Source organism: Lepisosteus platostomus, chromosome 16, assembly GCF_059453375.1.
Source record: "Lepisosteus platostomus isolate fLepPlt1 chromosome 16, fLepPlt1.hap1, whole genome shotgun sequence".
Lineage (NCBI taxonomy): Eukaryota > Metazoa > Chordata > Actinopteri > Semionotiformes > Lepisosteidae > Lepisosteus > Lepisosteus platostomus.
The window spans coordinates 13,769,305-13,796,108 of NC_142626.1; the positions used below are offsets into that span (position 1 = coordinate 13,769,305).

At 41.3% G+C, this 26,804-nt stretch overlaps 1 protein-coding gene across 1 annotated transcript in view; it reads right to left on the minus strand.

The window, feature by feature from the left end:
* The window catches only part of LOC148646899 (protein NLRC3-like), a 1,251,308-nt gene that overhangs the window by 1,201,084 nt on the left and 23,420 nt on the right, over positions 1-26,804 (minus strand). The window contains exon 2 of the mRNA XM_088608945.1: positions 20,403-20,576. Coding sequence (XP_088465071.1) covers positions 20,403-20,576 — 174 coding nt within the window. The remainder of the gene's footprint in view (positions 1-20,402; positions 20,577-26,804) is intronic.

Consider the following 26,804-nt stretch of genomic DNA (forward strand, 5'->3'; position numbering starts at 1 on the left):
GACAGAGTGCCTGTGTTGAATAAATACGTGGGTGAAATATTGGTTTAAATATTTTAGGAATTAATGATAAAGCTCTGTCGAGATAAGAACAAAAATTCAAGTTAGAGAGAAAAAAGTTGTGCGCCTCTGCCTATTAAGCTTTCAACGCGGTTCTATGACAAACAATTTAATCAGCCACTTGAACTTTTAATGCAGGGTTCTCAATTAGAGACGTCAGTGGTTCAGATGAAAAAAAAAATTACGCACAGCTGTCTGGGCTGAAAGTTAGAGGGCTGTAATTGATGGTATCCCTAGTGGTGACCAGCGGTAGGGCATTAATTGTTCTCCGCTGTGTCACAGAGAGAAATCTGTACAGGCTTTCCCAGGCAGGCTCTATCCCCACATAAGTTTCCAGGGAGTGTCAGAGAGAGACAACAGCTGAGAAAGGTGCAGAGCCTGTACAGAACTTTCCCCTCAGCTGTGGCCAGAGACCATTCCTCTAAAGTACGAGACTATTTCAGGTCCCAGCAGTCCAGGGAAAACAGGTGGCATATCATGGGGATGACCCTACATTAACAGCATTCCCCGAGATGTAGTGCACACAGAATCTGACATGAATATCTGCCTGTACACTGCAGGGAATACAGTCCCAAAGTAGCCCACATCCAGTCCACACAGCACCAGCAGCCTGGGTCCATGTCTAGCAGGTGTTGTAACTGGGGGACAATGGCTCAGACCAGTCTGCTGGTGAAGAATAAGAAGTGGCCCAGTTCTGTCTCCATTCTAGTATTGTGGCTGATGGGTTGTTTAAGAGGGGAGACACAGGGGGACACAGGGATACCAGGGCCCTGGTTCAGTTCCGGACCTGGGGAGATATTTGTGTGAAGTTTGTATGTTCACTCCGGTTCTCACTTGTTTCCTCTGTCGAACCCCTGATGGACTGACAACCAGTACAGGCCCCTGTGTTGGGCCATTGCTTGCTAGGATAGGCTCTGGCTCACTCATGACCCTGAGTTAGAAACAGTGGAGTCCAAGACAGACTGGGTGTCTCCTGCTCTCTACACACACAGAGAGCACCACTCCTCTAGCAGACTGAGGTGGAAAGGAGGCAGTGGGGACAGGTCAACCCCACAGGTGATCAGTAGAAAGAGGACCAGAGCGAGTTTGAGGTATCCTACGCTCAATTCTGCAGGACACAAGGCCAGGCCATGAGCAGTTGATGACAACAGCTGAGAGTCCTCTAGGGTTTCTCACAGTGCCTGACATCCCAGCCATGACCATGATGTCATCAGTGTACTCCGAGTCCCGGATAGTAGGATCAGGACAGCCCGGGATGTAAAGCTCCTTGCTGACCTTCCGCAGGCTTCTATTATAGACTGTATACTTCTACTACATAATCACTTTTTGAATTCTAGAGGTTTTATAAAATATTTGAGAGGACAGCATTCCAGGTGGAAAATGACTATTTGGCTGGTAGTCTTATCATGCTAAACTAAACTGTATCCTTAAACACAAATAATGAAAACTGAAATGAATACATTCTGGGTCCAGATAAGGCATTTGACAGGGTACTAACAGCCTTTTGTATTTGAAACTTGTAGGATTTTCATAATGGTTTTATTGTTTGGCTACATGCGATGTAAAAGCAACCAAATGCACAGGAACAGGTTGATGGTATTCTGTCAGACACCTTTAATTCATACAGGGAACAAAACAAGGAGATTCTTGTACCACTGATTTATTCTCTCAGAACGTACGTCTACAGAACGATACAGAGGGAGGTGATATAGCAGGAGAACACACAATCAGGCTCTTTATAAAGATGGTGTTAGTATATACAGCAGAAATTCAACATCTTTTCCTGTTCTCACAGATGTAAGAAGATGTAAGATGTTCTACAGCAACTTTTCAGAATAGGGATTAATTCTGAAGCAATGTTATTGGGGAATCTATATCCCCGGAGGTCAAAAATAAATGTAATTTACAATAGGATTGGGATAAGATAAAATGTTGAGCAACTGCAATACCCAGAAACCTAGAAAACACATTAAAATATAATTAAGAGGTCCTAGAAAATCAGCTCAAGCAAGACTTCAATAGATGGAAACTGTTGCCTGTCTCATTCTTGAGAAGGATGAAGACAGCAAGAATGAAGGTACTTCCAGGATTTCTGTCTTGTTCCAGACCTTCCTTATGCCTCTCAGTGACCATTACTAAAATGTCTATTTTATGTGGTTTAAAGTCAGGGTCCCATGCTATTGTGACCGTCGCAGTTCCGCGTGGGCTCGTGCCCTCTGGCGCTCCACCCCGCCCGTTCGTCTTGCAACACCTGGGTCTCCAGCATAACGCAACAGGGAACCAGCCACATGAGCTAAAGGAGACCTCCCTCATCCCAGGCGGCTGAGGTCCCTGCTACGCACAGGGAGGGCGATGACGTCACCATGTCCAAACTAGCTCCACTACACTATTTCTATAAACCCCTCAAAATGACTATTTCTTTCTTTCTTTTCTTCACAATACATATTCTTGTGATTACTGTATTTAAATTGTAGAATTTTTTTTCATAATGCTTTGCTTTGTTCTGCTGGAAGCAAGCAGGGCAGCCAGAAGAAAGTGAAACTAGAGACATGATCGAAAAAGCAGGGGTTGAGCTGAGAGGAACTGATTAAAGCACCAGGGAGAGTCTGAAGGAGAGTCGTTTAACATGCAGGCTTCAAAGCACAGGGATCAGTTCAAGACGTGGTCAAACAGGCAAGGTCTAAGCAAAGATAGAGGAGAAAACAGTGGGGAAAAGTGAGAAGAAGTAAATGAGACTCTAAGATGAGAGATTAACAAATTGGTAAATTTTGCATACCGAATTTATTTCCACAGCTGCATCTTTCCAGATGTATATAAAATATCAAAATACAGGAGGAATGGGCGGAGTGGTGGCTCTGTGGCTAAGGAGCTGTACCTGTGACTGGAAGGTTGCCGGTTCAAATCCAATGGCTGGCAGAGGAATCCTACTCTATTGGGCCCCTGAGCAAGGCCCTTAACTCTAACTGCTCGAGGGGCACTGTACAATGGCAGACCCTGCGCTCTGACCCCAAGCTTCTCTCCGTGTCTGTGTCTCCATGGAGAAAAAGCTGGGGTATGCGAAAAGACGAATTCCTAATGCAAGAAATTGTATAGGGCTAATAAAGAAACATTATCATTACAAGAGTAAATTGCAGGTAAGAAAAGGAGGTTGGCACCTCCACAGCAATTAAAGAATCTAAAACTGTTCAAATCTGCGTAAATCCACCAATTCACATCCATTCATGGAGAGAATGTATGTGAAAAGTTCACATTAAATATTGGAAGAAATACCAATTACAAGAAAATTTGATAAATTTAGAAGCACAAACTGTTGGAAGAATTGCGAGGAAACCTGGCATATTATAAACACCTTGTGGTATGAAAATACATTATTTATTAGTAATAAAGATTCTTGAAGAAATATAAAAAATTCTCTTTAGGAGTCATTTTTCTTCTGGGACAAACACCAGATAAACAGCCTTCAGAGGCAGAAAGATACTGCAGCCATGAAATAAATCACTAGAAACTGGTTGAAGTTGGACAGACCTTGTGTTCAAATGAAGACGGACTCTATAAATGAAATCACATGGAGAATATTACCCACAGAATTATAAATCAACAACAACATATACATACAGATGCAGCAATTCAAAATGAGCTGGGTATGCTGTGGTACAACGCAGTGGGCGTGTTGTATCAAAACGCGTCTTAACGCATCATACCGCATTTTACCGCTTGCGATTAGATTAATGTTAATAGTATCCGGAATCACCTTGTAAAACCGCCAGCTGGAGCTAATAAACCTTAACCTCTCATATACAGCATTTGAGCTATCACCAAAAAACACCTGGTTTCAAATCCCGATCACTGCTGAGGGACAATCTTTATTTTTTTAATTAAGAATTTATGTTATATACTCTTTAGACTTTTAATTTTAAACTCTGTATTTTTTAAAAAAAAATTACTCTGATGTTTTTAAACATTAAAAAGTTGGTATATGTTATAAAAGCAAGATTGCTCAGTTGGACAAAAGTACACAACCTACCACCTTTATCATAAATATTTTAATTATGCAGAAATATTTTATGCATCAAAGTCTTTACGAAGATATTACTAATAGTATTACTAATGAATGACCTTGGACAACCTGTAAACTTAAAGCATTACTCTGGTCCACTTCCTTTGTAACCATCTTTGTAAACGAGAAGACTTTATTTTTTCATTGACAAAAAGTAACACCACAGCATTTCGTTGATCCGATCACATATTCGTTTCCAATCATACAAAGTAAGTTTTGAGAATCTCCAATTCACCATGCCTTTCAAATGCTCATAAACTATATTAATTTAGGAACATAAACATATTATGTAAACTGTACTGTATATGGCTGGTATTGGTAGTTTAAAGAAAAAATACACACCGGTTCCATTTCACACCGGTTCCATATTCCATTTCTCCCTAAACATTTTAAGCATCAAAGTCTAATATGTGGTTATTTTGGAAACGTTTTTACATGCTCCTTCTGACCATATTACTGTACGTTTATATACTTTGTGTGAAAAGTGATAGTTTTAATTAAATTAAATCCTTAAAATTAAGGATGTTAAAGTGCTAGAGGTGTAAAAAATACAAAAATGCACATGAGCAAAAAGTTTTAGAAATGGAGCAGGTGAAAGGATTTGTAAATATATTTTTGCTTCAGCTTATTAAAAACACCCATGATGTTCAAACTGATTTTTTTACACAGACGACCGACACAGCTTTGTGTTTTGAATCTCTTTTTCTAATAAAACATTTGTCAGTCTGTCCGTGGGGAGAAGGGGGATGTCTTTCATTGGAAGGTTCGCCTATTCTACTTTGAATATGAAGAGGGGGAGGAAAAGAGTTGTAAAACCGGTTTCTTTACAAACAATGTATCCAGTGGGGCAATTTAACAGGCGCCTCAAGCCATTGAAAGGCTTTATTGAAAACCTAAAATAGCAAATATTCTGGACACTATATTGACATTTTTAGAATTTGATTAATAGGGAATATATTATGGAATCGCGTATCTAAAGAAATTAATAACAATATAATTATATTCATATACTGTAGCTTAAATCCTGCTAAACTAAAAATTAGACACAAGAAGAGTATTATTGGACAATGTTGTGAGGCTCTGGTGAAATTTCTCTGTAAACAGAAGAGTTAAAGAGGAGACACTTGTGTATCGCCCCCTTTTAAACTTGTAAAAAAGGAACATTCCAATGTTAATGCGACACGGAAGACATCATTAATAATGTAGTGAATTCGGGTTCAACGAGGTCTGACACAGAGACTCAGACTTTGTGGAGTGAAAAACGGCGTTTTATTTCTTTTCGGCACAACCAGCCAGCCACCGCTCCCGCGCGCCAGCCGAGAGAGAGAGAGAGAGAGAGAATGAGCGCCAGAGAGAGGGAGCGAGAGAGAGAGAAAAGGGGCTGCAGCAGAACCTGGCACTGCTGGAGCAGTACTGTCAGACCTGGGCACTGACAGTCAATCTGAACAAGACCAGAGTTATTGTTTTCCAGAAGAAAGCCAGACCTTAGGGAAACAGGTACAAATTCATACTTAACAACAACACATTGGAGCACACATCCAGCTACACATATCTCGGTCTCACCATCAGCTCTTCTGGGAGTTTTGACCTCACAGTGAAGGCACTGAGAGAGAAGGCACTCAGGGCTTTCTACGCAATAAGAAGGAGGCTCTTTAACATCAACCCACCAACAAGAATCTGGCTCCAAATATTTGAAAGTGTAATCCAACCCATTGCCCTATACGGCAGTGAAGTGTGGGGTCCCCTCACAGACCAGGATTACACTCAATGGGACAAACACCCCACTGAAACTCTGCACATGGAGATCTGTAGAAACATCCTCCGTTTGCAGAGAAAAACAACTAACAACGGGTGCAGGGCCGAATTAGGCCAGTACCCACTATTGATAAACTACAGAAAAGAATATTAAAGTATTGGCTACACCTAAAAAACAGCGACCAAAATTCCTACCACCACAAAGCCCTGCTGAGTCAAGAGCTGAGCCCAAAACAGATCCCCCCGAGCCAGCTGGTCATGAGGCTCACTGACCCGAGCCACACCGACACTAACCAGCCTCAGGACAGCACTGCTAGAGCACCACAACCCAGACTCAACCACATCACAGCACAGATCAAACAGCAATATCTCACACACTCAGACACACACACACAAACACAACATAAACTGGAATGCTACAGAGCCCTAAACAGACAATACACACTAGCTGAATATTTGACCAAAATAAGAAACAACAAACAGAAACAGACCCTGACGAAGTACAGGCTCAGTGACCACAGCCTGGCCATAGAAACTGGGCGACACAGGCAGACATGACTGCCCAGAGAGGACATGCTGTGCTCCCACTGCCAGTGGGGAGAAATAGAGTCAGAGGTGCACTTCCTACTGCACTGTGACAGATACTCTGGGATTAGAGAAACATTCTTCCCGAAATTCAGAAATCTAATCCCAGAGTTCCCACACCTGCCAGAATCACAACGGGTCCCAATCCTACTGGGAGAGGGAGGAGGGAACTCAGTGGAACTGGCAGCCCTGTATGTGATCTCCTGTCACAGCTTGAGGAACAGTGAGCCTGTCTCCCAATAATACTCTAGCCGCCTACAGTATATGTCAATATGTTATAATATGTCTTTGTTGTAAATGTCTGTAATATGTCTGTAGATTTTATTTTACTTCTATTTTTGGTTTTGTTTAATGTAAATATCATTACTTTCATTTGCTTTGGCAACACTGATGTACCCATCGGTCATGCTAATAAAGCACCCTGAATTGAAAAGAGAGAGAGCAAAATACAGGGGTGCGAAATCAGGGAATTATTTACATGAAAATGGGTGATCTCCCCAGACTGTACGCGCGTTTCACCATGGGTCAGCTGCACTGGTCAGCGGCTTTCCTAATCCCCGCCCTGACCACTACAACTCCCGTCCTGCCCCTCACCGCGTACCCCAGCCAGGCTCTCTTCTGCCGCAGCACCGGGCGAATGCCCTACATTAATGTACAGATGCAGCCATTCAAAGTGCGCGGTACAGACACGTACCGCAGGTAATTGGCTGCGGTATCGCGTATCATGACGCAAGATGACGCGGTACGTGATTGGTTGACCGACAGGGGCACTCGTGGTCCGTTGGTCTGTCGTAGAAAGACTTACTGTAAACGTCTTTACTGTGCCCGTTGTAGATATTGAATTTTACCACTGAAGGGAAATCTTAGTAGCTGAGCATAAAAAGAATAGGAGCATACTGCAACGCGTGTGAAGTCCATAAACGATATTAATTTTGGAACTTAAACATACAGTATATGGCTGGTCTCGGTACTTTAAAGAAAACGTACACACCAGTATTCCATTTCTCCCTAAACATTTTAAGCATCGAAGTCTTTAACTAACGCGATACCGGAGTCAACAAGCATACTTTTAGAATTTGATTAAAAGGGAATATAATATGGAATCGCGTATCTCAAGAAATTAATAACGATATAATTATATTCATGTTGCAAAAGAACTGCAACGGACATAAAAACTCCCTTGCTTTTAACAGAGCGTTCCATAATTTCTAACTACGAAAATGATTTAAACTGCGACACTTATCATTCAACCAGAGCTCGAAATATCACAAGGATCCTCTAGAGCACAGCAAAGACTGTATTAAAAGAATCGCGTATCTCAAGAAATTAATAAGATATAATTATATTCGTGTAATCCGTATAATTATATAATCAGTTTCGATCAAGGTCTCTAAAACGAACAAGAAAAAGAGGATTTTCGGAGGGCAATTACGCTGTATTTATATAGAATAAGTGATTTATGAGCAATCTAATTTCTTGTTCGTTTAAAACAGTGAAATGTCAGCTGGAAAAAACTGACTTGCTTTAACAAAATATGTTTACAAATCCTTTCACCTGGCAGTTTACCTGAATGCCCAACTATCTGAGAAGCCCTCCATGAAACCATAGTTGCTATTAATTCATTTAGGGCTCACTGACAGAATTGCTGTTTTGTATGCATGCTAATTTCTGATTCCTCACTTTGTTTCATGTTTATAGATAAGACTATCGATCGCGAAGGGAAATTGATGTACATGTTTGCATGTTCTTTTGTAACATACACCTTTTTGTGATTTTTTTGTATATCTAAGCAAGTGTTCCTGCATCCCTCTTCTGCACTATAGGCATGGCTTTTTTTCTGTTTGCTCAATTTCTAAAACTTTTTGCTCATGTGCATTTTTGTATTTTTTACACCTTTTGTAGAATGAATTTGAGTTTTAGCCTTAAAAATCTTAGTTTTCACTATCTTTTGTTTCTTGTCCTACAACTGTTATTATTGATCACCGAATTATTGTACTTGACATGACTTCATTCAGCCTTTCCTGAATGTCTATGACAGGCAGAGAGAATGCTGTTTCTGGTGCGATCTTTTGCAGCTGACATTTCACTGTTTTAAACGAACAAGAAATTAAATTGCTCATAAATCACTTATTCTATATACAGTGCCTTGCGAAAGTATTCGGCCCCCTTGAACTTTTCAACCTTTTGCCACATTTCAGGCTTCAAACATAAAGATATAAATTTTTTATTTTATGTGAAGAATCACCAACAAGTGGGACACAATTGTGAAGTGGAACGAAATCTATTGGATTTTTGAAACTTTTTTAACTAATAAAAAAATGAAAAGTGGGGCGTGCAAAATTATTCGGCCCCTTTACTTTCAGTGCAGCAAACTCACTCCAGAAGTTCAGCGAGGATCTCTGAATGATCCAATGTTGTCCTAAATGACTGATGGTGATAAATAGAATCCACCTGTGTGTAATCAAGTCTCTGTATAAATGCACCTGCTCTGTGATAGTCTCAAGGTTCTGTTGAAAGCGCAGAGAGCATCATGAAGACCAAGGAACACAGACAACGCTCCCGCGCGCCAGCCGAGAGAGAGAGAGAGAGAGTGAGCGCCAGAGAGAGGGAGCGAGAGAGAGAGAAAAGGGGCTGCAGCAGAACCTGGCACTGCTGGAGCAGTACTGTCAGACCTGGGCACTGACAGTCAATCTGGACAAGACCAGAGTTATTGTTTTCCAGAAGAAAGCCAGACCTTAGGGAAACAGGTACAAATTCATACTTAACAACAACACATTGGAGCACACATCCAGCTACACATATCTCGGTCTCACCATCAGCTCTTCTGGGAGTTTTGACCTCACAGTGAAGGCACTGAGAGAGAAGGCACTCAGGGCTTTCTACGCAATAAGAAGGAGGCTCTTCAACATCAACCCACCAACAAGAATCTGGCTCCAAATATTTGAAAGTGTAATCCAACCCATTGCCCTATACGGCAGTGAAGTGTGGGGTCCCCTCACAGACCAGGATTACACTCAATGGGACAAACACCCCACTGAAACTCTGCACATGGAGATCTGTAGAAACATCCTCTGTGTGCAGAGAAAAACAACTAACAACGGGTGCAGGGCCGAATTAGGCCAGTACCCACTATTGATAAACTACAGAAAAGAATATTAAAGTATTGGCTACACCTAAAAAACAGCGACCAAAATTCCTACCACCACAAAGCCCTGCTGAGTCAAGAGCTGAGCCCAAAAAAGAGCCCCCCGAGCCAGCTGGTCATGAGGCTCACTGACCCGAGCCACACCGACACTAACCAGCCTCAGGACAGCACTGCTAGAGCACCACAACCCAGACTCAACCACATCACAGCACAGATCAAACAGCAATATCTCACACACTCAGACACACACACACAAACACAACATAAACTGGAATGCTACAGAGCCCTAAACAGACAATACACACTAGCTGAATATTTGACCAAAATAAGAAACAACAAACAGAAACAGACCCTGACGAAGTACAGGCTCAGTGACCACAGCCTGGCCATAGAAACTGGGCGACACAGGCAGACATGACTGCCCAGAGAGGACATGCTGTGCTCCCACTGCCAGTGGGGAGAAATAGAGTCAGAGGTGCACTTCCTACTGCACTGTGACAGATACTCTGGGATTAGAGAAACATTCTTCCCGAAATTCAGAAATCTAATCCCAGAGTTCCCACACCTGCCAGAATCACAACGGGTCCCAATCCTACTGGGAGAGGGAGGAGGGAACTCAGTGGAACTGGCAGCCCTGTATGTGATCTCCTGTCACAGCTTGAGGAACAGTGAGCCTGTCTCCCAATAATACTCTAGCCGCCTACAGTATATGTCAATATGTTATAATATGTCTTTGTTGTAAATGTCTGTAATATGTCTGTAGATTTTATTTTACTTCTATTTTTGGTTTTGTTTAATGTAAATATCATTACTTTCATTTGCTTTGGCAACACTGATGTACCCATCGGTCATGCTAATAAAGCACCCTGAATTGAAAAGAGAGAGAGCAAAATACAGGGGTGCGAAATCAGGGAATTATTTACATGAAAATGGGTGATCTCCCCAGACTGTACGCCCGTTTCACCATGGGTCAGCTGCACTGGTCAGCGGCTTTCCTAATCCCCGCCCTGACCACTACAACTCCCGTCCTGCCCCTCACCGCGTACCCCAGCCAGGCTCTCTTCTGCCGCAGCACCGGGCGAATGCCCTACATTAATGTACAGATGCAGCCATTCAAAGTGCGCGGTACAGACACGTACCGCAGGTAATTGGCTGCGGTATCGCGTATCATGACGCAAGATGACGCGGTACGTGATTGGTTGACCGACAGGGGCACTCGTGGTCCGTTGGTCTGTCGTAGAAAGACTTACTGTAAACGTCTTTACTGTGCCCGTTGTAGATATTGAATTTTACCACTGAAGGGAAATCTTAGTAGCTGAGCATAAAAAGAATAGGAGCATACTGCAACGCGTGTGAAGTCCATAAACGATATTAATTTTGGAACTTAAACATACAGTATATGGCTGGTCTCGGTACTTTAAAGAAAACGTACACACCAGTATTCCATTTCTCCCTAAACATTTTAAGCATCGAAGTCTTTAACTAACGCGATACCGGAGTCAACAAGCATACTTTTAGAATTTGATTAAAAGGGAATATAATATGGAATCGCGTATCTCAAGAAATTAATAACGATATAATTATATTCATGTTGCAAAAGAACTGCAACGGACATAAAAACTCCCTTGCTTTTAACAGAGCGTTCCATAATTTCTAACTACGAAAATGATTTAAACTGCGACACTTATCATTCAACCAGAGCTCGAAATATCACAAGGATCCTCTAGAGCACAGCAAAGACTGTATTAAAAGAATCGCGTATCTCAAGAAATTAATAAGATATAATTATATTCGTGTAATCCGTATAATTATATAATCAGTTTCGATCAAGGTCTCTAAAACGAACAAGAAAAAGAGGATTTTCGGAGGGCAATTACGCTGTATTTATATAGAATAAGTGATTTATGAGCAATCTAATTTCTTGTTCGTTTAAAACAGTGAAATGTCAGCTGGAAAAAACTGACTTGCTTTAACAAAATATGTTTACAAATCCTTTCACCTGGCAGTTTACCTGAATGCCCAACTATCTGAGAAGCCCTCCATGAAACCATAGTTGCTATTAATTCATTTAGGGCTCACTGACAGAATTGCTGTTTTGTATGCATGCTAATTTCTGATTCCTCACTTTGTTTCATGTTTATAGATAAGACTATCGATCGCGAAGGGAAATTGATGTACATGTTTGCATGTTCTTTTGTAACATACACCTTTTTGTGATTTTTTTGTATATCTAAGCAAGTGTTCCTGCATCCCTCTTCTGCACTATAGGCATGGCTTTTTTTCTGTTTGCTCAATTTCTAAAACTTTTTGCTCATGTGCATTTTTGTATTTTTTACACCTTTTGTAGAATGAATTTGAGTTTTAGCCTTAAAAATCTTAGTTTTCACTATCTTTTGTTTCTTGTCCTACAACTGTTATTATTGATCACCGAATTATTGTACTTGACATGACTTCATTCAGCCTTTCCTGAATGTCTATGACAGGCAGAGAGAATGCTGTTTCTGGTGCGATCTTTTGCAGCTGACATTTCACTGTTTTAAACGAACAAGAAATTAAATTGCTCATAAATCACTTATTCTATATACAGTGCCTTGCGAAAGTATTCGGCCCCCTTGAACTTTTCAACCTTTTGCCACATTTCAGGCTTCAAACATAAAGATATAAATTTTTTATTTTATGTGAAGAATCACCAACAAGTGGGACACAATTGTGAAGTGGAACGAAATCTATTGGATTTTTGAAACTTTTTTAACTAATAAAAAAATGAAAAGTGGGGCGTGCAAAATTATTCGGCCCCTTTACTTTCAGTGCAGCAAACTCACTCCAGAAGTTCAGCGAGGATCTCTGAATGATCCAATGTTGTCCTAAATGACTGATGGTGATAAATAGAATCCACCTGTGTGTAATCAAGTCTCTGTATAAATGCACCTGCTCTGTGATAGTCTCAAGGTTCTGTTGAAAGCGCAGAGAGCATCATGAAGACCAAGGAACACAGACAACGCTCCCGCGCGCCAGCCGAGAGAGAGAGAGAGAGAGTGAGCGCCAGAGAGAGGGAGCGAGAGAGAGAGAAAAGGGGCTGCAGCAGAACCTGGCACTGCTGGAGCAGTACTGTCAGACCTGGGCACTGACAGTCAATCTGGACAAGACCAGAGTTATTGTTTTCCAGAAGAAAGCCAGACCTTAGGGAAACAGGTACAAATTCATACTTAACAACAACACATTGGAGCACACATCCAGCTACACATATCTCGGTCTCACCATCAGCTCTTCTGGGAGTTTTGACCTCACAGTGAAGGCACTGAGAGAGAAGGCACTCAGGGCTTTCTACGCAATAAGAAGGAGGCTCTTCAACATCAACCCACCAACAAGAATCTGGCTCCAAATATTTGAAAGTGTAATCCAACCCATTGCCCTATACGGCAGTGAAGTGTGGGGTCCCCTCACAGACCAGGATTACACTCAATGGGACAAACACCCCACTGAAACTCTGCACATGGAGATCTGTAGAAACATCCTCTGTGTGCAGAGAAAAACAACTAACAACGGGTGCAGGGCCGAATTAGGCCAGTACCCACTATTGATAAACTACAGAAAAGAATATTAAAGTATTGGCTACACCTAAAAAACAGCGACCAAAATTCCTACCACCACAAAGCCCTGCTGAGTCAAGAGCTGAGCCCAAAAAAGAGCCCCCCGAGCCAGCTGGTCATGAGGCTCACTGACCCGAGCCACACCGACACTAACCAGCCTCAGGACAGCACTGCTAGAGCACCACAACCCAGACTCAACCACATCACAGCACAGATCAAACAGCAATATCTCACACACTCAGACACACACACACAAACACAACATAAACTGGAATGCTACAGAGCCCTAAACAGACAATACACACTAGCTGAATATTTGACCAAAATAAGAAACAACAAACAGAAACAGACCCTGACGAAGTACAGGCTCAGTGACCACAGCCTGGCCATAGAAACTGGGCGACACAGGCAGACATGACTGCCCAGAGAGGACATGCTGTGCTCCCACTGCCAGTGGGGAGAAATAGAGTCAGAGGTGCACTTCCTACTGCACTGTGACAGATACTCTGGGATTAGAGAAACATTCTTCCCGAAATTCAGAAATCTAATCCCAGAGTTCCCACACCTGCCAGAATCACAACGGGTCCCAATCCTACTGGGAGAGGGAGGAGGGAACTCAGTGGAACTGGCAGCCCTGTATGTGATCTCCTGTCACAGCTTGAGGAACAGTGAGCCTGTCTCCCAATAATACTCTAGCCGCCTACAGTATATGTCAATATGTTATAATATGTCTTTGTTGTAAATGTCTGTAATATGTCTGTAGATTTTATTTTACTTCTATTTTTGGTTTTGTTTAATGTAAATATCATTACTTTCATTTGCTTTGGCAACACTGATGTACCCATCGGTCATGCTAATAAAGCACCCTGAATTGAAAAGAGAGAGAGCAAAATACAGGGGTGCGAAATCAGGGAATTATTTACATGAAAATGGGTGATCTCCCCAGACTGTACGCCCGTTTCACCATGGGTCAGCTGCACTGGTCAGCGGCTTTCCTAATCCCCGCCCTGACCACTACAACTCCCGTCCTGCCCCTCACCGCGTACCCCAGCCAGGCTCTCTTCTGCCGCAGCACCGGGCGAATGCCCTACATTAATGTACAGATGCAGCCATTCAAAGTGCGCGGTACAGACACGTACCGCAGGTAATTGGCTGCGGTATCGCGTATCATGACGCAAGATGACGCGGTACGTGATTGGTTGACCGACAGGGGCACTCGTGGTCCGTTGGTCTGTCGTAGAAAGACTTACTGTAAACGTCTTTACTGTGCCCGTTGTAGATATTGAATTTTACCACTGAAGGGAAATCTTAGTAGCTGAGCATAAAAAGAATAGGAGCATACTGCAACGCGTGTGAAGTCCATAAACGATATTAATTTTGGAACTTAAACATACAGTATATGGCTGGTCTCGGTACTTTAAAGAAAACGTACACACCAGTATTCCATTTCTCCCTAAACATTTTAAGCATTGAAGTCTTTAACTAACGCGATACCGGAGTCAACAAGCATACTTTTAGAATTTGATTAAAAGGGAATATAATATGGAATCGCGTATCTAAAGAATTTAATAACGGTATGATTATATTCGTGTACTGCGACAGGGCTGTGTAGGGCTGTTTCGCCCCCCTGTTCATGTGAGTTCCCCTGTAGCCTACCGGTCTAGGTCCGTGACTAACAATGCACAGGTTGTGTGTTCGAAACCAGCTGGTGCTGGACTTTTCTTTTAACAAACATTTCTTCGAAAAAATATATGAAATATATATATGAAAAGATATGAATATTCAATACTTAAACGGGCACAGTTAAGACATTAAATATACATATACATACTGTATACAGTACACTTTGCATACGGTAATATGTTTATGTTCCTAAATCAATCTCTTTTATGAGCATGTTAAAGGCATGGTGAATCACTGTACTTTGCATGATTGGAAACAAATGCGTGATTGCGAAATGCTGTGGTGTTACTTTTACAAAGACGGTCAATGAAAAAAAGAATGTTGACCAGGGCAATACTTTGAGTTTACACTTACAGCTTGTCCAAGGTCATTCATTATTAATACTATTAGTAATATCTTCGTTAAAGACTGATGGCCACAGCTCAAACATGAGAGGTTGAGCTTTATTAGCTCCACCTTGCGGAAATTCCGGATACTATTATTTTGCTTGTCGTATTATAGGAGAATTTACGGTAACTAGCGGTATTTACCGGTAGCTTGCGGTAGACTGCGTACAGCGTACCGGAAAATAATGCGGTATCGCCCGCGCATTTTGAATGGCTGCATCTGTAGGGCTTTCGGGCTCACGTGGGTTTGCGCCCTACACCCTGCGGTACCGCCGTGTACATACAGTACAAACATGCTGTTATATTTAGGAATATAAAACATGTCAATATAGTGTCCATAATATTTTTCAACTAAATGTTTATTTGTTAAAAGAAAACTCCTAGCAACAGCTGGATTTGAACACCCAACCTCAGTCTTAATAGTCAGTTATAGTACTTAAGCCATCACACCACAAATGCAGTCATGTAGCAAGTTGTAAAACAGCTGTACACATATCAATAGAAAGTCTTATACTACTGTTTGTGCTACAGTACATGAATATAATTATATCGTTATTCATTTCTTTAGATATGCGATTCCATATTATATTCCCTATTAATCAAATTCTAAAAGCATGCTATTGTTTACTCTGATAACGAGCGTATTCACAGAAAAGGTTAAAACTATCACTTTTCACAAAGTATATTGTAACGCTCCAGGGTTCTGGTTGGCCCCCCCACCATCATGGACTCAAACCCGGGCCGGCGGCGTAGCTCAACAGGGACCCAGCCGCTTGAGTTAAAGGAAGATCTCCCATCAGCCCCGCGGCTGTGGGCCCTGCCATTACAGGGAAGGGCGGTGACGTCACCACTCTAGCAAGCCAGCTCTTACACACTCACTGGTGGCCGTATGCGTTACAAAACAAACGTAATACGGTCAGAAGGAGCACGTACAAATAACCATATGTAAGACTTTGATGCTTAAAATGTTTAGGGAGAAACGGAATACTGGTGTGTATTTTTTCTTTAAACTACCAATACAAGCCATATACAGTACAGTTTACATAATGTTTATGTTCCTAAATTAATATCATTTAGGACCCTCAGAAGCGTTATGCTCCTCTTCTTTTTATGCTTGGCTACTAAAATTTCCCTTAAGTTGTAAAATTCCATATAAATATTAAATATTAAGTGTATTAATATGTGCACAGTAAAGAAATTAAATGATTAAATCTTTTCACTACCAACTAATGCACCACGAGTGCCCCTGTCAGTCATTTTGGCCAGCCAATCACGTGCCGCAGATTATTTGCCGCAGTATGGGGTTTTACCGTGCCTTTTGAATGGCTGCATCTGTACCTGCTAAACCACTGGGTCAATGAAAACCGAAAGAGTAAATCTGTTTGGCTGACCACTTTTTCTGAAAAGTCTGAAAAAAGGGGGGTCTGGTTCCAGCTGCTGTCATTCATTCATTATTGACAATTCAGAGCCCTAGGAGATGTCACTGTCTCTGTTATCACGATTCAGGAGAGAAAAAAAACCCTCAGCAACTGGATTGTTTACTCAGCAACCAGGGGTCATCTATTATTAACAACTCACCCTGCTAATAAGCTGGCAGTGCAAAAAAGCAATTAAAACTCCTCTATCACTCCCTAGAGGATTATATAGTAATTACAATAGCTATTATAGCTTTTAAGATTTTTAATATATTTATTTAATATAATATCTTGTATGGTTTGGGTAGTTGGTGAAGTTGGGTAGGGCGTTAGATGACGCCGAAGACCGAGTGTTTCGTAGTTAGTTCAGCTTCCCCTCATTTTATTACCCAGCTCCATTTTGTTTGTTATTTACATTCCTTTGGTACCACTTTGGTACCACTCATATTTCCTCTTCTCCAATACCAGTCACCTGTACAATTTCACTCCTGTTTACCTATTATAATTCATTACAACTATCTTTTCTCCACACCAAAGATTTCTCCCTGCACACCTGAAATTCCCTTAATGTCACACTCCATATACCCTTAGACTATCTGGGTGCGTAACAAATGTCTCAATGTTTAATCCAAACTAGTACAACTGGGGGAATGTCTACAAGCATTTTCAGCTGGCTGACAGGGCCACAACCTTAAAAATTGATCTTGGAAAATTGAAAACAAAATATGTTTCTTTGTTTGTCCTAGATATTTCTGTTTGGTGAGAAGACACAGTAAGACATATAAGAAATTTAAGGACTCTACTGTATACTGTACACTTCTACTGTATAATTGTCACGGATGTCGGAAGGGACAAACCGTGGAGAGGCAGGAGAGCGAAAAAGACCCTATGCGAGGCGGCGGAACGGGGAGTTAGCCCGGGCTCGTCAGTGCAAAGAGTTCTGGTGTGCCGTATAGAAACCTATGCCCTCAGGTAGCGGACGTGGGGGGACCTGGTGCTCAGGACATCCGAACGTCAATGCACAGTGAGGCAGAATAAGTGACCCGGAAATATCTAGCCCAAGGAAAGAGGGAAACCGGAAGGACAGCAAAGCAGGAAACTAGGGACAGGACAGAGTAGGAGCGCCCTCTGGCTGCAGAGGGCGTGACAATAATTACATTTGTAATTCCAGAGATATAATAAAATGTTTGAGAGGACATCATTCCAGGGAGAAATTGACTATTTTTTTGGAGGTCTTATTGGGCTAGACTAAACTGTATCTTTAAACACAAAAACTGAAAACTGAAATGAAAAAAAGTCTGGATCCTGAAAAATAATTTGACAGGGTATAACAGACTTTTGTATTTATACAGGGAATGAGAGGAGGAGATGCTTGTCACCACTGATTTATTCTCTCAGAGTATAAGATAACAGAAGGATATAGAGGGAGGTGATATATCAGGAGGAACACACAATCAGGCTCTTGTTATTAGATGATGTTATTATATACAGCAGAAATTCAACAGTTCTTCCTGTTCTCACAAATGTAATCACAGACTACAGCACCATTTCAAGATACAAATTAAAATCGCAAATTCTGAAGCAATGCTATCCCTGAAGATAAAAAAAATTCAACTTGAAATTAAATTTGGATAAAATAATATGTTTAGCAATTAAAATACCCTGAAACCCAGAAAACATATTAACCTGTAATTAAGAAGTGCTAGAAAACCAGCTGAAGCAAGACTTCGATAGATGGAAACTGCTGCCTGTCTCATTCTTAGGAAGAATTAAGACAGCAAGAATGAAGGTACTTCCAGGATTTCTGTTTATTTCCAGACCTTGATTATGGCCCTCATTGACCATTGCTAAAACGTCTATTTTATATGGTTTAAAGTCTGGGCCAATTGCTATTTTTCTTGACCCCTCAAAACGACTATTCCTTTCTTTACTTGTTTTTTCACAATACATTTTTGTATGTGATTTTTGTATTTAAATTGCAGAATTTATTTATTTTGAAAATGCTTTGAGTTAAATTAGGTGTAAAACATAAGTTTTAAGTGAGACAAATCCCTCTTCATCATTTTGCTGGGGAGCTGTCACTCAGGTTGTTGAAGCTTTAAGCTGAGCTGCACAGAAGTAAGACTGTAGATTTGGGAGAGTTCAAGTGGTGTAGGTTTTACCTGAGGTTTTCTTCCCTCCCAAATAAATTTAGACTGACGTTTGCCCTGAAATTTGACTATATTTAACATTACAGGGATGAGTTTATAGTAGTTCAGGTGGGTAGCTACGTCAGCATGCGCAGACTGCAAAGGAACAAGAAATAGGTTTATTCCAGGCTGAAAAGAGAGGAGAGAAAAATACAACATTTCGGCTGTGAAACCGCATCTCTTTTCAGCTTGGAATAAATCAATTATGAGTTTATATTTTCAGGAAATTCACAGACGGCAGTATAGCATTTGAAAACCATCAACATCACTTTTAATAAACAATTATCCAATTCAGGGTCACAGTTACCCAGAGCCTGTCCCAGGAAGCACTGGACACAAGGCAGGATTGAACCCTGGACAGGATGCCAGTCTATCAAAGAGCACACACTCATACCAGTGCCAGCTTTCCAAGAAGTCTATTAACCTGCCAGCATGTTTGTGGACTGTAGGAGGAAATTGGAACACCAGACAAACCTGGGGAGAACATACAAACTCCACACAGATAGCACCCCAGGTCTGGAATTGAACCCAGGGCCCCAGTGTGATATCTCCTGTAATGATCTGATGGAAGCAGTAATCTGGAGACGGAATCCAGGCCAGGCTCTGCTGGAAGCAAGCAGGGCAGGCAGGAGAAAGTAAAACTAGAGACGTGATCAAAAAGGTAGGGGTTGAGCTGAGAGGAACTGATTAAAGCACCAGAGAGAGTCTGAAGGAGAGTCGTTTAACATGCAGGGTTCAAAGCACAGGAATCAGTCCAAGATGTGGTCAAAGGGAAAGGTAAGGGAAAGTCAAAGCTGGGAAGAAGTAAATGAGACTCTAAAATGAGAGACTAACACATTAATACATTTTGCAAACCTACTTTACTTCCACAGCCACATCCTTTCAAATTTATGAACAATATCAGAAATCAAAGGAGGAATACATAAGTTAAGAGTAAGATGCAAATAAGAAGGCGGTTGCCACTTCCACAGTAATTGAAGAATCTAAAACCATACAAATCTGTATATATCCACCAATTCACATTCATGGAGAGAAAATGAGTAGAAAGGTCATATTCAATATTGGAAGAAACACCAATTGCAAGCTAAATATGATCAATTTGGAGGCATAAACTGTTGGAAGAATGGCCGGGAACATCATAAACATATTTGGCATGAAAATAAAATGGGGAAAGATACTGTACTTAAAGAAATATTAAAAAGCTACTTTAGAACTGTCAGGACTGTAGCCATGAAATAAATCACTAGAAACTGGTTAAAGCTGGACAGACCTTGTGTTCAAATGAAGAAGGACTCTATTAATTAAATCCCATGGAGAATATTACCCACAGAATTATCAACAACATATACATACTGTATGTGTAAATAATTTGGTCAAATGGGAAAGATTGCATGTCAAGTCTCTTGGTAATGAGATATTAACAAATAACTTTTTTGTTTTGTACTTCCTAGGTGCTGATGCATGTGAAAAGTGAATGTTGTGTGTCTCAGAATATCTACATAAAACAATAAAAACAAAGAAATCACCAGTGTTCACTTACTTCAGTGTTGTTAATTTACAGTTGGGATCCCTCAGAGCTGCAGACAGCAGTTTCACTCCTGAATCCCTCAGGTTATTGCCACTCAGAACCAGCTCTCTCAGACTGGAGTGTTGAGACTCAAGGGCAGATGCCAGATCTTCACAACATCTCTCTGTTAGTTCACATCTCCACATCCTGCAGACAAAAAGACAGGAGCACAGCTGAACATCTGCACAGCTCATCCACATCTTTCTTTCCAAGTCTTCACTCCAACCCCCAGCTCAGCAGTAATATACAACATCATGTCATTATCCATCTCAGAGTGTCCATGGATGAGGATGATGAAGATAACAGCTGCTTCAAATTTTAGATTCAAGAAGGAAGAAGAAAGATGAGAAGAAACTGTCAGGAAGGGAGACTTTCACTTTTAACTACAATAAAAATTGCTTTGCATTTATTATTATATTTTATTATTATGTCATCCTCTTATAGTTAGTTTTAGTTAGTTATATGGTTGATGTTGTTGTTTTTCTTCAAATGGTTTATTAATCCCAAATGTAAATGTATAACACTGGAGTAAGTGAACTGGAGACTTTTTATTGTTAATTGTAGATATGTTGAGAAAAACAGCATTCCCTTTTGAAGAAAATAAACAATTTGAATAAAACTTTATCAATGTATAAATATATATGTCATCCTGTATGAGTTGGATTGGTGGCACTGTGCTAAGCATCTGTGCCTGTGGCTGGAAGGTTGCTGGTTCATATCCCACAGCAGGCAGAAGAATCCTACTCTGTTGGGCTCCTTAGCAAGGCCCCAACTCCACCTGGGGGTGCTATACGATGGCTGACCTGGTACTCTGACACCCAGCTTCTCTCCCGGTCTGTGTTTCATGCAGAGTAAGCTGGGGTATGTGAAAAGATTAATTCCTAATGCAAGAAATTGTATATGGCTAATAAAGTGATCTTATCTTATCTTCTGTTTATAACAACACATAAAATAACAGTAATATGAAGCAATAAACAGCATACACACACATCACCTAAAGACTCTCAGCACGGAAGAAATAGATAGACCCTTTAGGATCCAAAACAAACACAAATTAATAGACAACAGAGATGGTGTGCACATTTCCCCTTTCCAACTTTAGAGAGTGATCTGTACAGGCTTCCTAGGACAGCTGAGATCAGTCCATAGCCTGACAGAGTTTTCCCCTCAGCTGAAGCTAAAGACAGTTCCCCTAAGGTATAAGACTATTACAGGTCCCAGCAGGCCAAGGAAGAGAGACACATCAGGGGGATGACCCTACATTAAAAGCAACCTCTGAGAGGAAGTGCAGACAGAATCTGACATGAATATCTGCCTGTATACTGCAGTGAATACTGCCCCAGTGTAGCTCACATCTAGTCCACACAGTGCCAGCAACCCAAGTCCATGTGCAGCAGGTGGTGTAGCTGGGTGACATTGGTTCAGTGCAGCCTGCTGGTGAAGAATGAGTAATGACCCAGTTCTGTCTCCATTCTCTATTGTGGATATCAGTGTATTTTCAAAATTAATCTCCAGCAATTATCACTGGATTTAAAAGGTGTTGTTAGACCATGAACTTTATTCATGCACTTTATTTCTTTGACCTGCTCTCTCAATCTGTGGCTGCATCCACTTTGTCTGAGCCATAAAACTGAACTTTAAGTACAAGACGGCAATTCAAGAGCGAGTCCGTATGAACTAGAATTCTGCCTAAGACTTTGTCAGCCACAGGTGAATCTTTTTAGCTTGGGATCCATCTGGAAATTTCACTAGAATTTAGATAACATTGATACAGTTGGGCTTCACTGTCAAAAGAGTCTGGATGATCATCCAGACATAACCTGACTGGAGCTATGTATTTGAACCATACTAGAGAGAGCTTGCTATTCTGTGTTTTTAAGGAACTTGCATTTCCTGGGTAAAAGAAACTTCAATTAGAGATGTCTCCAATTTATAATATCTATTTTGTGGCACCTGGGTTTTTCACAGTGCCCTCATACATCAGTGTAAACCGAGTCCAGGATAGTAGGATCAGGGCAGCCAGGAATGTACAGCCATTTACTGACCCGCTGCAGCCAATGAAGAAGAGAATGAGGTTGTATTTATTTAGAAGGCAAGTAATCTCTTATTTCGCCACTGTAAGCATTAAGAGTTTAATACACAGTAGAAGTCAGGAGTACTTTCTGGGTGATTAGAATGTTAGGCCTCTGGAACACCTTGTTTGAGCACACACCCTTATAATAATAATTAATAATTGCTTACACTTATATAGTGCTTTTCTGGACACTCCATTCAAAGCACTTTAGATTACAGGTAATGGGGATCCCCTCCACTACTACCAATGTGCAGTCCCACCTGGATGATAGTGCGCCATAATGCTCACCACACATCAGCTATCGCTGGGGAGAAGAGCAGAGGAATGAAGCCAATTCACAGACGGGGATTATTAGGAAGCCATGATTGGTAAGGGCCAATGGGAAATTGGGCCAGGACACTGGGGTTACACCCCTACTCTTTTCAAGAAACGCCCTGGGATTTTTAATGACTACAAAGAGTCAGGACCTCAGTATTATGTCTTATCCGAAAGACAGCGCCTGTTTACAGTCTAGTCTCCCCGTCACTATACTGGGGGCATTAGGACCCACATGGACCACAGGGTGAGCGCCTCCTTGTTGGCCCCACTAACACCTCTTCTAGCAGCAACCTTAGTTTTTCACAGAAGGTCTCCCATCCAGGTACTGACCAGGCTCACACCTGCTGAGCTCCAGTGGGTTGCCAGTTGTGAGTTGCAGAGTGATGTGGCTACTGGCCTTAAACATAGTAATTTGTGTGTTGTGTGTTCTATTGTCTGTGGTGTAGTATACAGTACAGTATGTCTGGTATAATTGTGCCTCTAATTATACCAACTGCTCAGATATATTCTGGAAAAATCACAAATTGGGGTTTTTTAATATTTACTTATTCACTAAACAGCTCAGTCAATTCCTGATTTTCCCAAGTTTTGTTAACCCCGCATTCACTACAGTGCATAGTGGAGCGAAACAGACCTGCTGTGATCAATTCGCCAACAGTTTGATAAGTTTGATTGCCTATTTGATAGTTGGAGTATTTGAGCGAAAACAGTGAAACAAAGAGATTGAAAACGCACCGTTACCACAAGGAATGGGAGCATTTTTTTCGCATTCAAATCTGCAATGCTAGTGTCTACGTGAAAAGCAACATTTCAAAACTGCACACAAAACGTATGATGTGGACTTTGCCGCTAAAAGTGAGTTACGGAAAAGAAAAGTGGAAAAATTAAAATCTCAACTAGCAGCAGTCGGTTTTCATGAGACCTAATACAATCATCGCATCGTTCTCTGTGTGCCACATAGTGGCTCATCACAAAAAGTCGTTCAGGGATCGAGAAGTAATAAAAAAGCGTTTGTTGAGACTGCTGACTTGCTGTTTGGAGATTTCGAAAACAAACATTTTTGGTGAGAAGTGTTCGGACAGCTGTTGCCTGAAATCAAAGAGTTTCTCAAGTCGTATAAACATGGTGGATATGCCCAGTTAGAGGATAACCAGGGGTTTTTGGATTTAGCATTCCTCACAGACTTGACTGAACTGTTGAATGACTTGAATGTTGAGTTGCAGGGACAAAATAAAAATGTCAACATGATCAGCAGTGTCAACACATTCAAAAAAATTAGAAGTGTTCTGTTGTAAGCTTCTCAGTGCCAATGCTCACACTGAGGTAGGATACTCTTTTTTTCTAAAATTGGGAAGATTACTTGTTCACTGTAGCATGAATCACTGGTTTTTATTTGCTGTCATTTTAGTGAGGGGTATCGTTATTGTACTGATGTGCCCACAGTCTGTTTTCCCTATATCAGAGCTTCAAATTCACACTGGTAGATCGCACTGGACTGGCAAATGAAAAAGTAGATCTTGCATTAAAAAAGGTTGGGCATCCCTAGAGGATCACATACATGAAAAGGTCAATGGGGATTTAGAGAAGATAGTTCTTGTATAACCAACTTGTTTGCTATTTGAACAAGCAAAAGCAGTAATGAACACACAAAGCATACAGCATGATACTGTGTATTTGCACTTTCACCATTTTTTAATAAAGTTAATCTTTTATGTGGAATTCTCAAATCACAGGAAGAGAAGCATGAATTAAGAATTATTTAAAAAATATAAAAAAGAGCAGAGATAACATGAAGCAAACAGAGGTGATGTAATTATTGGAGTACCACAGGGATCTGTACTAAAACTCTCAGGTCCCGAGTCTCCAACTCACTGACTCCACTGTCATCTCCATCTGATCTCCTCTGAGATCATAATGTAGGTCCCTCACTGAGCCAAGTCCTTCTGTCGCAGATTCCTGGACTCAACAAGCTTCACCTCTCACACACCGTCCGGCTGGTCCCTTTCAGGGAGATGGCACCCTCTGCTTCTAATTACCACAAGCAGCCTCCTGCTGTTCTCCTGATCTGGAGCCTCCTGCTCCCACATGACACTCACTGGTCCCCTCATGACCAGCCAGCGATCGGAATTCCAAGTCTGCCTCCAGCCTCTCACGTCTTCACTTGACGCCACTGGGCTGGGTCTCACACACACACACACCTGTCTCCAGAGACTCACTCCCAAACTCAGACCTCTCACACTAACTATCCTGAGTCTCTCTTCATCACATCCCACTGCTGAGACTCAACACACTTTCTGTCATAAAAACATACGCAACCTCCTTGGTGCCTAACTCTCATGCCCCAGATTGTGTATTCACAGCTGATGGTACACCTCAAACCCATGCCCAGCAGCCACTGTCTTTTGACCAGAGCTTTGCAGCCAGACAGACCTAACTCTCTCACCTGATACCCCTTATCATCTGGGAGAGGGTCCCTCTGTGGCACCTCAGATGCTGGCACATACACACTGACTCCAAACTCACTAAATACTCACACAGTGGGCTCCTGGACACCCCTGATCAATAACACCAAAATAGGCGGCTGTCCCTTTAAGTAATTCAATCTTCCAACTCTGTAGGCTCTCCGCCACAATCCCCTCCAGGATTTTCACTCTTCCTGGTCCCTTCTGTGATTTCCTTATTCTCCTTCGAGACTAAAGCTCTCCTTTCTCTCCCCTCATTGGGGTTCTTTCACTGTTCTATTCACAGTCTCTTCCCAGACTGTTGTTCTCACATCTCTACTCCTTATCGGTTACTAGATGCAGCCGTTAGTCTCTCTTCCCTGTCACAGATCTGTTCTTTCCTGTGGTTACCGAGGCAACACGCCTATTGACAACTCTCTATTGACAACTCCGACTCCCTGTCAGACACACCCCGTTTATTTGTGAAAAACACCAGATGATTTTATTAACATCCATCTTTTACATCTTCTACACACTGTGGGAAAGTAATAAACAATGTAAACACAATGCTAGGATATATAGTCAAAAGTGTAATTATTCTGCATCAAGGACGTCCACAGGACAGTGTTGGAAAGTTAAATTTTACATCACCATAAACAACATATTCTGCAATTGGTATACAAAGTATTACACATGCAAGTGATCTCCCATATCCTCTAATTCCAGCAGCTGAATACTGTATGTGTTCACAGTAGTGAGAGGAGTATTTAGAAAAAGAACATATTAATGAGTCAGTGCTGTCCACGGGAATGTGAAACGACATGATGCTACTGGTCACTTTCATCAAGTTTTAGCAACCAAATTAAAACATAGTGCAACAAACCCTATATCATAAGAAACAAGTCAATCTCTACTTCAAGAGTGTGTTTTACATCCTAATCAGACAACATATAAGATAATTTTCCTGATGGTGCAGGAATAATGAACAGATACTTGAGTCCTTATTATAGTGGACATATTGTAACAAAAGCAATGAAACTTGCTTCCTGTGAAACAGTAATGAATTTTCCAAAGGCTCATCCCATAACTGAGACATCTGTCCTTTTTGCTGTGTCTCCAGTTTTTCCTGGTTTGACAAAAACTGTGACAGATTGGCTGTGTGTTGCTGGTGAAACTCGTTGTAACTCAGTGAAATCTGACCATTAAGATTTTGCAGAGGTTGAAAACTGATAAAGATTATATTGTACATACTTGTCCGTAGTCTAATCCTGTGACTAGCTATTGTCTCACTTCAATGGAGATACCAAGAGCATCTCTCCATTGAGAAAGAAAAAATATTTCATGACACTTTATCACTTCCATTGCTTGGAAGAACAAAGACAGTGGCATGGAAGGATCAGAAAGAACAGAAAAAGAGAAGATTCTTGAAGTTTTGTAGGAAATTTACAAGAGTGACTGATCAGCTCTCCAGGCTCTCTCTCACGGTCTACATAGAAATATAATTTTAGCAAGTATTATCATCTGTGATGTATAGAAATGTGT